General features: G+C 47.2%; 1 protein-coding gene across 2 annotated transcripts; it reads left to right on the top strand.

Moving 5' to 3' along the window:
• Positions 1 to 289: 289 nt before the first annotated feature.
• On the top strand, positions 290 to 13887 carry HAX1 (HCLS1 associated protein X-1). Of its 2 annotated transcripts, none has more exons than XM_055001686.1 (8): positions 290 to 380; positions 3199 to 3431; positions 5737 to 5906; positions 6376 to 6433; positions 8576 to 8685; positions 9702 to 9819; positions 11927 to 12021; positions 13718 to 13887. In XM_055001686.1, exons 1-7 carry the CDS (start codon positions 328 to 330, stop codon positions 12010 to 12012), a joined length of 828 nt encoding a protein of 275 aa, XP_054857661.1. In that variant the 5' UTR covers positions 290 to 327; the 3' UTR covers positions 12013 to 12021; positions 13718 to 13887. The 2 variants fall into 2 exon arrangements, with proteins under 2 accessions (XP_054857661.1, XP_054857668.1); XM_055001693.1 differs by having other exon boundaries at positions 13370 to 13887.
• Positions 13888 to 14224: the final 337 nt, after the last annotated feature.

The following is a 14224-nucleotide window of genomic DNA, read 5'->3' as shown; positions in this document are numbered from 1 at the left end:
AACCATACAAAAGGGACGGGTTGGAACGAGGGAAGGGCGGATGGGGTGAGAGATGAGCCTAGCACGACATACTGCGCCGTCTCGCTTGGCGGCACCAGCTCAGCTGGGGTCGCTTTGCGGCTTCCCGTGAGACGGAAGGAAGTTCCTGCGAGGCCCATGAAGAACTTTCTGTCTCACTTCCTCGTCTCTATGATTTCCCTGTTTCTACGATGGAGGCGGTGCCGTGAAGCTTGGTTAGCTTTACGGCAGAAGGGAACGAGGGAGGGGAAAGTGGCTTCACGACGGGGTGGCGGCAGTTAGGCGGTTTCGCTTTACGGTCGCCGAGCGATGAGCGTGTACGACCTGTTCCGGGGCTTTTTCGGCTTCCGCGGGGAGCGCAGGTGGGAGATCCGGAGCCTCGTTGCCTTGGCGATCCTAGAACCGGAGGGGGGGGGGTGCCGCGGCCCTCCACGAACCACTCCGCTCAGCCTTTCCCCCGCGGCAAAGCAGGCAGAAATCCAACTGGGGTAGCTTGTCCCATCCCTGCTGGGCGGGATGCTGATTGGGCTGCACTGGCTGCCAGCTAAGGAGTTAGAACACGCAGAAAGTCCCGAGTTCGGTCCCGGGCACCTCCAGTTATTAAAAGAGCTCAGGTGTTGGGAAGAACCTCCTCCCTGAGCAGCAGCTGCGCAGCCAGAGGAGGCGATGCTGAGGTCAGGGGAGAGGCTCAGAGGGCAGAACATCTGCTTTGCAGGCAGAAGGTCCCGGGTTCAACCCCCGGCTTCTCTAGTTAAAAGGACCAGGCAGGAGGCAACGCCTGAGACCCTGGAGAGCTGCTGCCAGTCAGAGTGGACAATGTTGACCTTGATGGACCAGGGGCCCGATTCCATTGGCCGGCAGACGCTGACAGTGCTCGGATGGAGGGGGAGTGTTGCTAGGGGCGACCGCTCAATGATTAGAGCCTCTCTGCATGGCATGCAGAAGGTCCCAGGTTTGATCCCTGGCCTTGCCACAGGGACCAGTTGGTCGGTGACGGTGAGAGGCCTCTGCCTGAGGCCCTGGAGTGCCACTGCCTGTCTGAGTTGACAGTATTGACCTTGGTGGATTTGATTCCCGATTCCTTTGGCTAGCCGAAGCTGACAGTGCTGGTATGGAGAGAACTGTGTTGCTCAGGCATGACCACTCAGTGGGAGAGCTGCTGTTCTGCGTGCAGCTTCAGTCCCTGGCATCTCTAGTTAAAGGATCTTAGATAATCGGTGTGGGGGAAGACCCTTCTCTGCTTACGACCTAAGAGGCATTAGGTATTATAAATGAAATAAAATAATACTTGGCCAGAAGGACCCATGGTCTACAAGATTTTCGTGGGGAGACATCCAGACCCTTTCTATGCACTACGAGATGACGCCCCAGCACCTCTAGTGACAAGCATCTCATGCGAGCCAGCTTGGTGTAGTGGTTAAGAGCAGCAGGACTCTAATCTGGGAACCCGGTTTGATTGCCCACTTCTCTGCTTGAAGCCAGCTGGGTGACCTTGGATCAGTCACAGCTACTTCCACACACTGTATGTTGAAAGGGAACAGACATTTTGGCTTAAACAGAGACTTTTCCCTCAGTGACTCCATAATCTCCAGGGGAGCCAGTTTAGTGTAGTAGTTAAGAGTACAGGACTCTAATCTGGAGAGCCGAGTTTCATTCCCCACTCCTCCACTTGAAGCCAGCTGAGTGACCTTGGGTCAGTCACAGCTCTCTCAGAGCTCTTAGCTCCGTCCACCTCATAGGGTGATTGTCGTGAGGATAATAATAACACACTTTGTAAACTGCTCTGAGTGTGGCATTAAGTTGTCCTGAAGGGCGGTACATAAATCGATCGTTACGTTATTATGTGGTGGGAAAGATGTCTGCCTACTCGGGGCCCAGGTGAATGGCTTCCCGTCAGAGGAGATAGTACCGAGTTTGGCACACAGACAGAGCATGCACTTTGCAAGTGGAAGGGCTCCATTTCAGTCCCTGCATTTGTGTCCTTAGAGACCAGTAAGATTTTCAGGGTATAAGCTTTTGAAAATCGGAGAGTATCTTACTCTTGAAAGCTCACACACTGAAAATTTTGTTGGTCTCTAAGGTGCCCCTGGGCTCTAATCCTGCTGTTCTACTGCAGACCAACATGGCTACCCACCTAAAATTAATTCGATCCCTGTTATCTTTGCTTAAATGACCTCAGGTGTCAGGGAAGACATTACGTAAGGCACCTTCTTCCGTTCATATAAGAAACTCCAAAAGGGTTGTAAGGTTAGTATATTGCAGCCCAAACTCTCTTTTGGTGCCAAGTTCAAAAGTTGTCCACTCCTCTGAACTGCAAACGTTGTCCTGGCGACACAACATGAATTTAATTCAACTTAATTTATTACATTTATATTCCGCCCTCCCCGCATCAGCGGCCGCTCAAGATACTTTGGTTATTAAGGTTATAGTTAATATACTTCTGACAGTTTGGTGGGTGTTTGGTGGGGTGTGTGCATAAGGCATGTAGTCACAAAGCTCTTGAGGTTGACAACAATTGCAAATGTGGCTCTCCACAAGCCATAGAGCGACTACCACTTGGTTACAGGATCAGGTGAGGACTTGAGAGACCCGTATCCAAATCCTTGCTTAGCCAATCGTTCTCCCTCTCAGCCTACTCTACCTCATGGGTAGACCAAGATGGGTAGCCGTGTTAGTCTACAGCAGTAGAAAAGAAATGGTATCTGAAGAAGTGAGCTGTGATTTCATAACCTACTACAAATTTTGTAACTCTTATAGGTGCTACTGGACTCTTGCTCTTTTCTACTACCTTGTGGGCTTACTGAGAAGAGGGGCATTCATTCAGATTCAGCCTGTATTGTGCACTCCACCTCTTCCATGACTTTTGCAACTGATTTGAGTCTACTCCTCCGTCCCCTCACCACCTATATATTTCTGGCTAGTTTTTTCATACCCTCCATGCATCTGACGAAGAGAGCTGTGGCTCTCGAAAGCTTATGCTACAATAAAGTTGGTTAGTCTTAAAGGTGCTACTGGACTTTACTATTTTGCGACCACAGACTAACACGGCTAACCCCTCTGGATCTATGAGAAGAGGAAAGAGCCACGTGTGCTGCTCCTGTGCTGTTCGGAGGAAGGGTGGGATAAAAACATGACGGGAATTTTCCTTTACTTACCCTAAGATCCCTACTTTCGCCACAGAGCTCGAGACCCCTTCTTTGGGGGGATCACCCGGGATGACGACGAGGACGACGATGAAGACGACGAAGGCCCTTCCTTTGGGGCCAGGCCCTCCGATGACTTCGGCTTTGGCTTCACTTTTGCCCCTGGAGGGATGCATTTCCACGAGAACTTCGGCTTCGATGAGCTCTTCCGTGACTTTAACAACCTGTTCAACGAGATGGGCTCCTGGACCCTTCCCCCCCAGCCCTTTGGTAAGGGAAGCTCTCAGCTGCGTGGACCGGGCATTTTGACATCCTTTTGGCTTCTGCAGTTTTTGCAGGCTTTGGCAATGCCCCAGATGCCCTAGTTAGCGCTTTGGAGGCCATGCCTAAATGGGTGAAGCAGAGTCGGCTGACGTTGAATCCTGTAAAAATGGAGGTCTTGTACTTGGATCGTGTCGGGGATCCAGCTCCCAGCTTTCGAGTGGGCAACGTTTGTGCCCGCTCCGGCAGTCCGGAGTCTGGGATTGACGTTGGATGCCTCCTTATCAGTGGAGGCCCAGATCACAGCAGTTGACCGGTCTGCTTTTTTTTCATCTTCAGCAGGTTAGGCAGCTGGCCCCCTACCTTTCAACCTGTGATCTAATGACAGTGATCCATGCAAGAGTCACCTCCAGGTTGGACTACTGTAACTCCCTGTATGCAGGGCTTCCCTTGGGTCTGATCCAGAAATTGCAGCGGGTCCAGAATGCTGCTGCACGTGCCCTTACAGGTATTCCATATAGGGCACGTATCATTCCAATCTTGCAGCAGCTACACTGGCTCCCTGTGGAGTTCTGGATCAGGTTCAAGATTTTGGTTCTGACCTATTGGTTCTGACCTATTTGGTTCTGACCCTTAGCAGACAGGGACCATCATACCTGCAGGACCGCCTTTCACCATATTTACCCCAAAGAGTGCTTAGATCAGCTGATAAATATCTACTGTTGGTCCCTGGCCTCAACCAGAGTCAGGGCCTTTTCGGTCCTGACTTCAACCTGGCGAAACTCTATCAGTACTTACCCAGGCCCACCAAGATCTTTTATTCTTTGGGCAGACTTTCAAGACTGAGTTGTTCCACCAGGCATATGGTTGAGGCCGGTCCTGTATCCTCCCTACTGGTCCTCTACGAGGTGGGTGGTACAGCTCTTTGGCCCCTCACACAAAATGTAGTGGGGGCAAAAGGACAGCTTCCTCCCCTCCGTGCACGGTTAGCAGTGGTGGGCTGCACTAAACGCTACTGGAACTATGTTGTAGTGGTCAAGAGCAGCAGGACTCTAATCTGGAGAGCCAGGTTTGATTCCCCACTCCTCCGCTTGAAGCCAGCTGGGTGACCTTGGGTCAGTCACTTAAGAACGGCAGGACTCTAATCTGGAGAGCCAGGTTTGATTCCCCACTCCTCCGCTTGAAGCCAGCTGGGTGACCTTGGGTCAGTCACAGCTCTCTCAGAGCACTCTCAGCCCCACCCACCTCACAGGGTGATTGTTGTGGGGATAATAATAACACACTTTATAAACCGCTCTGCATGGGCATTAAGTTGTCCCGAAGGGCAGTATAAAAATTGAATGTTGTTGGTTTTTAATGAAAATTGACATTGCTGCTGTTTCGTTGCGTTTTATTGTCATTATAAAGTCTACTGAAACTGTTGTAGCCCGCCCTGAGCCTGCTTGCGGGGAGGGCAGGCTAGAAGTTTAATCAATGAAATGAACTGAAATACATCAGCAGCCATGAGGGCTAGAGCCTTAGTGTTCTAAAAAAAACCCAAGAAAATAGAGATTCTCTGGTAGCTGAATTCTGTGAGTCAGTCCCACATTTTGTTGTTCCCCCATAATTTGTAAGCATTCTTTTGAAGGAACATTGGAGGGCATGAACGGCACTGCCCAGTCTTAAGTATCCATATGAATCCAGTCCCATTCCTCAGCCCTGTATCCCTTGCTGTGATGCCACGGCCAAGAAACCCAGTATAAAAATTGCACTATTTGCATAAAGTGGGTTCCTAAATATAGTAACATTTAAAACAGTGTGTTGTAATGCCATATTTTAAGGCCAAATTATGGATTGATGACTTTCTTTGTGTAAAATCTAGTCACCAGTATTCATTTTTTAAATTTTTATGTGCATTATTTATAGTCGACCTTTCTCACTGAGACTTAAGGCGGATTACACAATGTAAGTCAATACAATCAATGGCTGGGACATTCAGTAAACAATACAATAGGGCACATGAACCTGCTGGATTCCCCCATCCATTCAGGAGATCTGGATTGACATGCAGATGAGCTGGGATCTTGCACTGCTTGCAGAGGGGCTATCTTGCAAAGCGCTCCTCCTTCACTTAACAAGCTCAGTTTGGGAAATTTAATTGATAACAACTTTGTTCAAGGGACATCATTGAACCACAGCAGAGGTCCAAACAAGAGATCAGCACAGCAGTCTTATTTGGGGGGGGGGGTGAGAGGAAGACTCCCTCATCAAGAGGGGGAGAGGGTAGGCGCCTGTGCAGGAGAGTTGGTACTGATTTTTCCATCTCTGCTCATAGAGTTCCCTGGCATGGAGGCGCCACCCTCTGCCAACCACTCTCGTGAAAAGAGACAAACACTGCGGGACTCAATGCTCAAGTACCCAGACAGCCATCGGCCCAGCCAATCACCGGAAGATGGTTTGGGTCCTACAGTTCCAGAAAGACGGCCTTGGCGCCCGTTCCAGGGGGTACGTGGTCATATAAATCCAGCTCCGATAACGCATGGTCGTTTGACAAACAGCAACAAAACCCCAGATGCTAGGAGCAGATACAAAGAGAGGGCGATTTTACTCTTGCTCATTGTGTCCGCTCTGCAGAATAAAGAGGTAGACTTGTTGGGGACAAGGAGCATATAAAATTCTGGACCACACCGTTTCAGATTGAAAGGTCCAGGGGGTCATATTTTGAATGCTTTCCCCAATAAGAAAAGCTGCCTGCGGGTAGTGAGGGTAACATGGAATCTTTCTCGCTGGTGTGCTAGTTTTCCACATGTAGGGAGTTTTTCAAGTTTAAAACGTAGGGGAGCATTAAAAGAAAATTCCATCTCAAGAGCCATCCCCGAGCTCTCAGATTTGCCTTCGGTTTGCCCGGGGTTCATGCAGGATGCTTCGGCCTCCTGCAGACTTTCCTAACTTATTTTTCTCTCTTTTTTTGCAGCTGGAAGAGAGAGGGCCAGCACCTTCCAACACAGACAGCACCCCTAAGGAAGACAAAGGTCAGTGGATGATCGATGGGGCGGGCTGGGAGGAAACACACACGTCGAAGTAGCTACCCATTTCAGGTTTTTTAAATTATCCCAGGCCTTTGTGCTTGTGGGACTTGGGCAGGTCTCACCCACTTGTAAGTGCAGAATTTCCCATGTAGTGCTCAGTTCAACAGTATAAGAATCACCCTCGTCTCCGTACACTTTCCTTTCCAGATGCCTTAACTGGAAGCTCGGTTAAGAACGATTCCTATCCAGACAAGCGAGGTTTAATCTAATCTGAGAATTTTCTTCTGATTTTACGTTTAGGATTTTCTTGCTGTAGAAATGGAAGAGTTAGGGGAAGGCAGAATATATGCAGAGAATAGGTCAATCTGGATGCCCTGCAGCAGGTGGGGCCAGGGTAGCAGGGATTCATCAGTCCGTCACATTTTTATCCTGCTTTTCCTCTAAGAAGCTCGAGGCAGCATACATGATCCTCCTTTTGTCCCTTCTATCCACACAACAACCCTGTGAGGTAGGTCGGGCTGAGTGACTGGCCCAAGCTCGTAAACTCCTTGGCTACGTGGAGATTCAAATTTCCCCAGTCCCAGGGTGACAAGCGCAACCAATGTATTGGCACGTGTGTATTGAAGTTACGATTTGTGAGCTACCCTGAAAACCAGGTTGGGTGCCAGGGCTGGGTGAAAAAGGCTTCAATAAGGGGAAGCCTACCCACGGGAACTACTTACGGTATACCTATGGGTCCACCTCCTGCCTTATGTCTCTCTACGGCAGCTTCACTCATCTGAACCGGGTCTCTTGTAGGTGCCAGCCTGCACATAGGTGAAATCAACAGCAGCCCACACACGGGCTTTCTCTGTGGTGGTCCCTACCCTGTGGAACGGCCTGCCTGAGGAGGTCAGGAGAGCCCCCATGCTCCTGGCTTTCCGCAAACAATGCAAAACCGAATTATTCAAAAAGGCCTTTTACTCAGATAGGAGGGCGGTATTGTAGGGAGGGGGTCTCAGATGTTTCGCTAATGACTTAGAAACCGTAGACGTCACCTTACATATTATCGGTTGCTTTAAATATGTACTCCTATATACTACTTGTGCTTCATGGTGACTAATGTCAGTCCTAGAATTGATTATGTTCTGTTTCAGCAATTCTTCAACTCCATATTGGGTCCTTCCTAATGCTACGTCTTTGTGTAAACTTGTTTTTATTTATCCTATGACATTGTTTATGGAAATGTCCTTGCTACTGATTGTGCTAATCTCACACTGTGTAATCCACTTTGAGTCTCAGTGAGAAAGGCGGACTATAAATGACATAAACGACATAAATAAAATAAATAAAAATAAAGCTAGGATAAATCCCTTCAGCTGAAATGTTGATTTGTTGGTGGGCTTGCCCATACGTTGAGAAATTTTGGAAGGAAATTTTACGAAATATTCAAGAGATCACAGGTTATCTAATCCCTCTGGATCCAAAATTAATTTTTTTGAACCAGTGGGAGAACCAGTGGGAACCCGTGGCAAACATCCCTAATATAAGGAAAGAATTAATCTGCAATTTTTTGATAGTAATCAAATCACTATTAGCATCCTACCGGCAATCGCCCAAAATCCCTACTGTTGACAGTTGGTTAATTAAAATATGGGATTATTACATCCAAGACAAGATCTCAGAACTTATTAGTCAAGCACAACTCTACCCAAAAGAAACGGACTTTGTACCCAAATGGTTTCCCTTTTTTGAATTCTTAATTGTTAATGATATACATCCTCCTAAACATTTATCATCTTTTTTCTACTGATTACCCTAAATAATGCAAATTCACTTAACACTACAAAACATGTTAATGTTTAATTTTTTACAAAATGGATGTTTTTTTGTTTATATGTTGATCTGTTACGTGGTGTTATATTGAATTGTTATCCAAAATAAGATATTTAAACGTCGTATTGTCGAAGGCTTTCACGGCCGGAGAACGATGGTTGTTGTGGATTTTCCGGGCTGTATTGCCGTGGTCTTGGCATTGTAGTTCCTGATGTTTCGCCAGCAGCTGCTGGCGAAACGTCAGGAACTACAATGCCAAGACCACGGCAATACAGCCCGGAAAACCCACAACAACCAAGATATTTAAATGTTGGTTTGTCTTCCCCTTAGATCTGGACTCGCGCGTCACATCCGAAGGGCTCGAGACAATTCTCCCACCAGCTCAGCCTCGAACTTATTTCAAAAGCATCTCGGTCACCAAAGTGATGACTCCAGATGGGGTGAGTAAAAGGACTCGGGAAGGCAAAAGCATGCGCATGCACTCCCTTTGATGCTCAGTTTGCAGAAGACAGAGGGTTGGACCCTGTGGAAGACTGCCGCTTGCACAATAGTCTTTGCTCGGGCAGAAATGCTGAAATTACTCCTCTTGCTAAGTAAAAATGATTGGGGTTTTTTTTCGGTAGGATTTTTATTATTAAGCGATGTAAGTCATAATAAAAAAGCAGGGCCGGATCTAGGGTTGCTGGCGCCCAGGGCAACCCTAGTCCGACCCCTCGCATGCGTGCAGAGCACACGCATGCTCCCAGCGCTGCATGACGATGTCACTTCTGTGACATCGTCACGCAGGGTGGAGCATGCTGCCCGCCCAGTGCGCCAACGGAGGCAGCATGCGTGGCTGGGAAGCCGCCCGCACTATTTGCCTCCCCGCAGGACAGGGGGCAGCCGGCCGCACCCTGTCCTGCAGGGCAGGCGAATGGCGCGGATATCCTCGCAGCCCCCCGCACTGCCTTTTGCCTGTCCTGCAGGACAGAGGGTGCGCAGCAAGCTGGCCGCCCTCTGTCCTGCGGGGCAGGCGAAAGGCAGCGCGGGGGGCTGGGAGGCTGCCCGCGCTGCCACCTTCGCGCTCTCGGCAGCTGGCAGCTGCTCCCGGCGCTCCCTCTCTGGCGGCGCCGGGGGCAGACTACCCCACCTGACCCCCCCCCCTCGATCCGGCCCTGCAAAAAAGCCTATATTGCAAATAACTAAAAAAAGAATATAAACAGATAAAAGAAAAAAGAAATATACAGCTAAAACAAAACAAGAAAAAAGAAACTAAAAAAAAAGAAATACTATTTCACCCTCCTAATTCTATAGCTCTCAAAATTCAACCAGTACTTCAAATCTTAACAAAAGTCTCAATTAAATAAAGTCTCATTATTGCTCCATTTACATTCTGCCTCTGAACATGGAGGTTCCGTTTAGCTGTCGTTTAGCCACCGACAGAACTGTTCTCCACAAATGTGCCTTGTCGCTTCAGACTGTAGAAGAATGCCGGACAGTTCGAGACAGCCAGGGCCACGAAGAGACAGTCGTCACCCGCCAGAGCAGAGGGGAACCTTACCACGGTCTTGATGGTAGCCAGCAGGGAAGGGCAGGTGAGTTCCAAGAGGAAGGTCCCAGTCGACAGGGGATCTGTGGTGAGCGTTGCAAGCAAATAGCCCCAAGAGGTAAACAGGTTTGCAGTTATGCGATGGCTCCACTTCAGCGCACAGAATTGAGCTACCTAAGAAGGCGAAGGGAGGCTATCGTACTTTGGTCAGATCATGAGAAGACAAGACCCAAAGGAGAAGACAAAAACGCTCGGGAAAGTTGAAGAGCGCTAGGAAATATTCGGAAAAAACGAGGAATGTTGGGAAAAGAGGAAGACCGAACATGCGATGGATTGACTCAATAAAGGAAGCCACAGCCTTCGGTTTGCAAGATCTGAGCAAGGCTGTTAACGATAGGACATTTTGGAGGTTGTTAATTCATAGGATCGCCGTAAGTTGGAAGTGACTTGATGGCACATAACATACAAGAAGGCCAAATGTATTTTAAAAAAATAGGATGTTTCTAGCCCTTGTGCCTGCCAATTATTTAAATGGAAGTAATGAGCGATTTAAAAAATCCTGGTGAGCAGGGCAAATGTAGTTTCAACAACCTCTCTGCGGCCCTCAAGATCTTTCCATCATGGTCCATAGTGGCCATAAAATATCGTCTCCTCCTCATCTGTTCCCAAGTGTATGGTTTGATGTTAAGGGTGGAGGAAATGTCCCCTTCTCAGGACTTTAGCTTCTTGAGCATCATAGCTTTTTTTAAAAAGCAAGTTCCTAGTTCTTATGGCTGCAGAAGATCGTTTTGAGTGCACGTGAAGAATGCCTGAGGAAATCTCAAAAGCCAGGAAGAGGGCAGTGTTGAATTTCCATTGGTGTTGCTTGGGAGATTTCAGCCCCTCCTTAGCCCATTGCAAATTAGCAGACGAAGCATACATTCGGCAAATTAATTTGTGTTACATTGCAGACGCTGCTCTGCAAAAGAAGAGAGTTTGTGCAAATTTGCAGAATCGACAGCCATGAAAACTAGCTAAGTGATAAACAATCAAATGTCATACCAAATTATTTTTAGGTGTACTGATTCATAGAGCGCTTCCTTTTTGAAAGTCTGAAAGGCTGATTTCTCTAAGTGATTGATGAGATGTTTCCTTGGTGAGAGAACTTCTATCATGAAGTGTTGACAGCTTTGATAAAGAAGCCGGGAAACGGGAGAAAAAAACACCGGCTTTCCCATCAGCAGTCATGCTTGGAATTTGTACACCAGAACCCTTTGATTTACTATATGAAATTTCAATGATTATGCTTAACATTTTGCACATTATAAATCTTTGTGTAATTAAGACATCCTATAATTCCACAAAGATTGAATATCTAATTCCATTGCACCTTGCGCTTTAGAGAATCGGCTATAGTGTTCTGGGTTGAGTATCATCCAATGAAATTTATTTGCTTGTTGATACTCAGAAGCCCTTGATGTTTACAGAAGTTTATTGTTTACATGTAAATAAATGGTTTTTACCATTTGTGTATAAGAAGTGGCACTTTGTCATCTAACTTGCCTCCCCTATTTATTAATAATGACATCATAATAACATTCGATTTATATACCGCCCTTCAGGACAACTTAATGCCCACTCAGAGCGGTTTACAAAGTGTTATTATTACCCCACAACAATCACCCTGTGAGGTGGGTGGGGCTGAGAGAGCTCTGAGAGAGCTGTGACTGACCCAAGGTCACCCAGCTGGCTTCAAGTGGAGGAGCGGGGAATCAAACCTGGCTGTCCAGATTAGAGTCCTGCCGCTCTTAACCACTGCACCAAATAGGTATTGAGTATGATAAGTGCATGTGGAGTTCCTTGCATGACTTCACTTATTTTTTCTCTATGAATCAGTACACATAAACATAATTTTGTGTAACCTTTGATTGTCTGTTACTTCGTTTTCACGCCTGTGTTGCTGTTTTCTCTCTCTTATTCCATGATTCTCTCTTGGTTATGTAAATCTGAGGCATTGTGCAGGTTACAGATTGCTAATTTTTTTTTTAAAGCCAGAATCGTGATCAGTACAGAAAAGAAAATGATAATAGTGCTTTGGGTGCCGATAAAAAGGTAGTGTGGATTAATGCATAGGATCAACGATGTTCCTGTTAACCAGACTGTTTCTTCCCTAGGTGACCTGGCACGTCCAGGAGAGGATATGGGTGATTCCTCGTCCATCCTGAATGCCTTCTTCCACCGTTGGTTCCAGGGCCGTTAGTTTATCCTGGTGGGTAGTGGCAGGGGTAAAATACGGGCAGGCAGGAAGTCCGTTTAGAACCATCCTGTCCTTTTAGATCAATGGTTTTCAGTCTTTCAGCCTCTCCACATGAACTGGCCCTTGATGCATACAACCTGACCGCCACAGGCCACAGAGAGATTATTTTTCCAAGCAGGAAACAACAGCAATGTGTGACAGACTCAAATCGAAACATGATCGAAGAAGCTTGAGTCTGGGTTAGGATGGTGTCTGAAATGACAAGTTGTGATTTGCGATTGGCTGGCCAGTTTGGCGCCGTGGTTAAGAGCGGCAGGACTGTAATCTGGAGAGCTGGGTTTGATTCCCCAAGAGTGGCAGGACTGTAATCTGGAGAGCCAGGTTTGATTCCCCCCTCCACTTGAAGCTAGCTGGGTGACCTTGGGTCAATCACAGCTCTCTTTGAGCTCTCTCAGCCCCACCCACCTCACAGGGTGATTGTCGTGAGGATAATAATAACACACTTTGTAACCTGCTCTGAGTGGGCATTAAGTTGTCCTGAAGGGCGGTATATAAATCGAATGTTATTATTATTATATTATTATTGTCTAATAGGCTTTTAAGCCATCATGCTGTCTGTGCGCATGCTGGGATTTGGTGCAGTCTCTGATCTGAGAAACCGGAATTGCAGTTTGTCTACTGGATCATTACATAGTTAAATAGCAAAAGCTAGGAAAAGGCTCCAAACCAGGGTTTGGCAGCACATTTGAAAGCACAAATTATAGTATGGGTTCTAAACTTTGATTAGTGCAAACCGTGCTTTGGCATGACATCTGAATTCATTTCTTTCCATTATTTATAGTCCACATTTCTCGCTGAGACTTGGCAGATTGCACAGTGTAAGTCAATGCAATCGATAGGATGAAACGTCTAATAAGCAGTGCAATGGGACTTGGATTACAGAATTCTGAAACGAAACATAGAGTCTTAGAAATGTTGTGCTAAACATTGCAGAAAATGGTACTGCATAAGTAGAAAACGTGGCGAGAACAAGAGAATACATACTTAGGCAATAGCTTTCAAGGAGGAGAGAGGGAATGGCTGTGGCTAAGTGCCAGAGCATCTGCTTTGCATACAGAAGGTTGTCAGTTCAATTCCCTGTATCTCCAGTTTAAAGGATGAGGGAGTAGGTGGTGTGAAAGATCTGTGTCAGCCAGAGCAGAAAACAGGTCAAGGGTCTGGAGTGTGATTCAGCATAAGGCAGCTTCATGTGTGAATGTATTTTTTTTTCTGTTAAGTCATTGTGTTGTCTTCACGTACAAGACAATCTATTTAAAACACCGTCAGGGCCCCTTTAACTAGCCATTGTGTTTTCCCCCAGCATCTTTAATTCATTCCTCATGAACCATGTGGCTGAAGTATCTTCTTGGACGCACTCAGCATGCATTAGATTGGGTTGAACACCATTCAAGTGTGTCGAAATGCATGTCGTCACTCACTCTGAATCTGACAGCAGAGATTGCAATTCCTTTAGCCAGAATGGCTTTTCCAGTTAAGGAAAGAAGTCATCTCTGCTGAGACCTTGTCTGTTATCAATCATGCCATGAAACGAGGGAGATCAGTGCGGTATTCCGTGCTTTGTCCAACATTTAGGCACTGTGCAGAGAAGTAAAAGGAAACGTGTCTGTGGGATTGTTTTCTCTCTCTCATAGCCTATGCTGTTTTATAGGTTTGCATGGGGCTTCTTCCTTGGCCCCCGGAGATAAACTTCAACTGTTCCTTCCCACCGCTTCTTGGATGCTGCTTGCTTCCTATGTGGCTTGGGCGCCTTCCTGCCCTTCTGTCTTCTGAGAAGGCCTCACAGTCCAGAAATATACAATAAAGTCTCTATTTATGCTTCAGGTTTGTCCGTGTGCTCTTCTGATACCCAAAACTTCCCTCAGGTGGGGTAGAGGCATAAAAGTAAATCTACTTCCAGGCCCTCTTTTGAGGTCTTTTCTGTCCCTCTGCAACCTTCCTCGCAGGCTCCTTTGACATCCACCATCCTGCTTCCTTATTAAGTATACTCTTAATCACGGCTTTTTTTCTGGGAAAAGAGGTGGTGGAACTCAGTGGGTTGCCCTTGGAGAAAATGGTCACATGGCCGGTGGCCCCGCCCCCTGATCTCCAGACAGAGGGGAGTTTAGATTGCCCTCTGTGCCACTCCCTCTGTCTGGAGATCAGGGGGCGGGGCCAC

Source organism: Eublepharis macularius, chromosome 1 (assembly GCF_028583425.1).
Source record: "Eublepharis macularius isolate TG4126 chromosome 1, MPM_Emac_v1.0, whole genome shotgun sequence".
NCBI lineage: Eukaryota > Metazoa > Chordata > Lepidosauria > Squamata > Eublepharidae > Eublepharis > Eublepharis macularius.
This window is presented reverse-complemented; position numbering and strand designations above follow the sequence as displayed.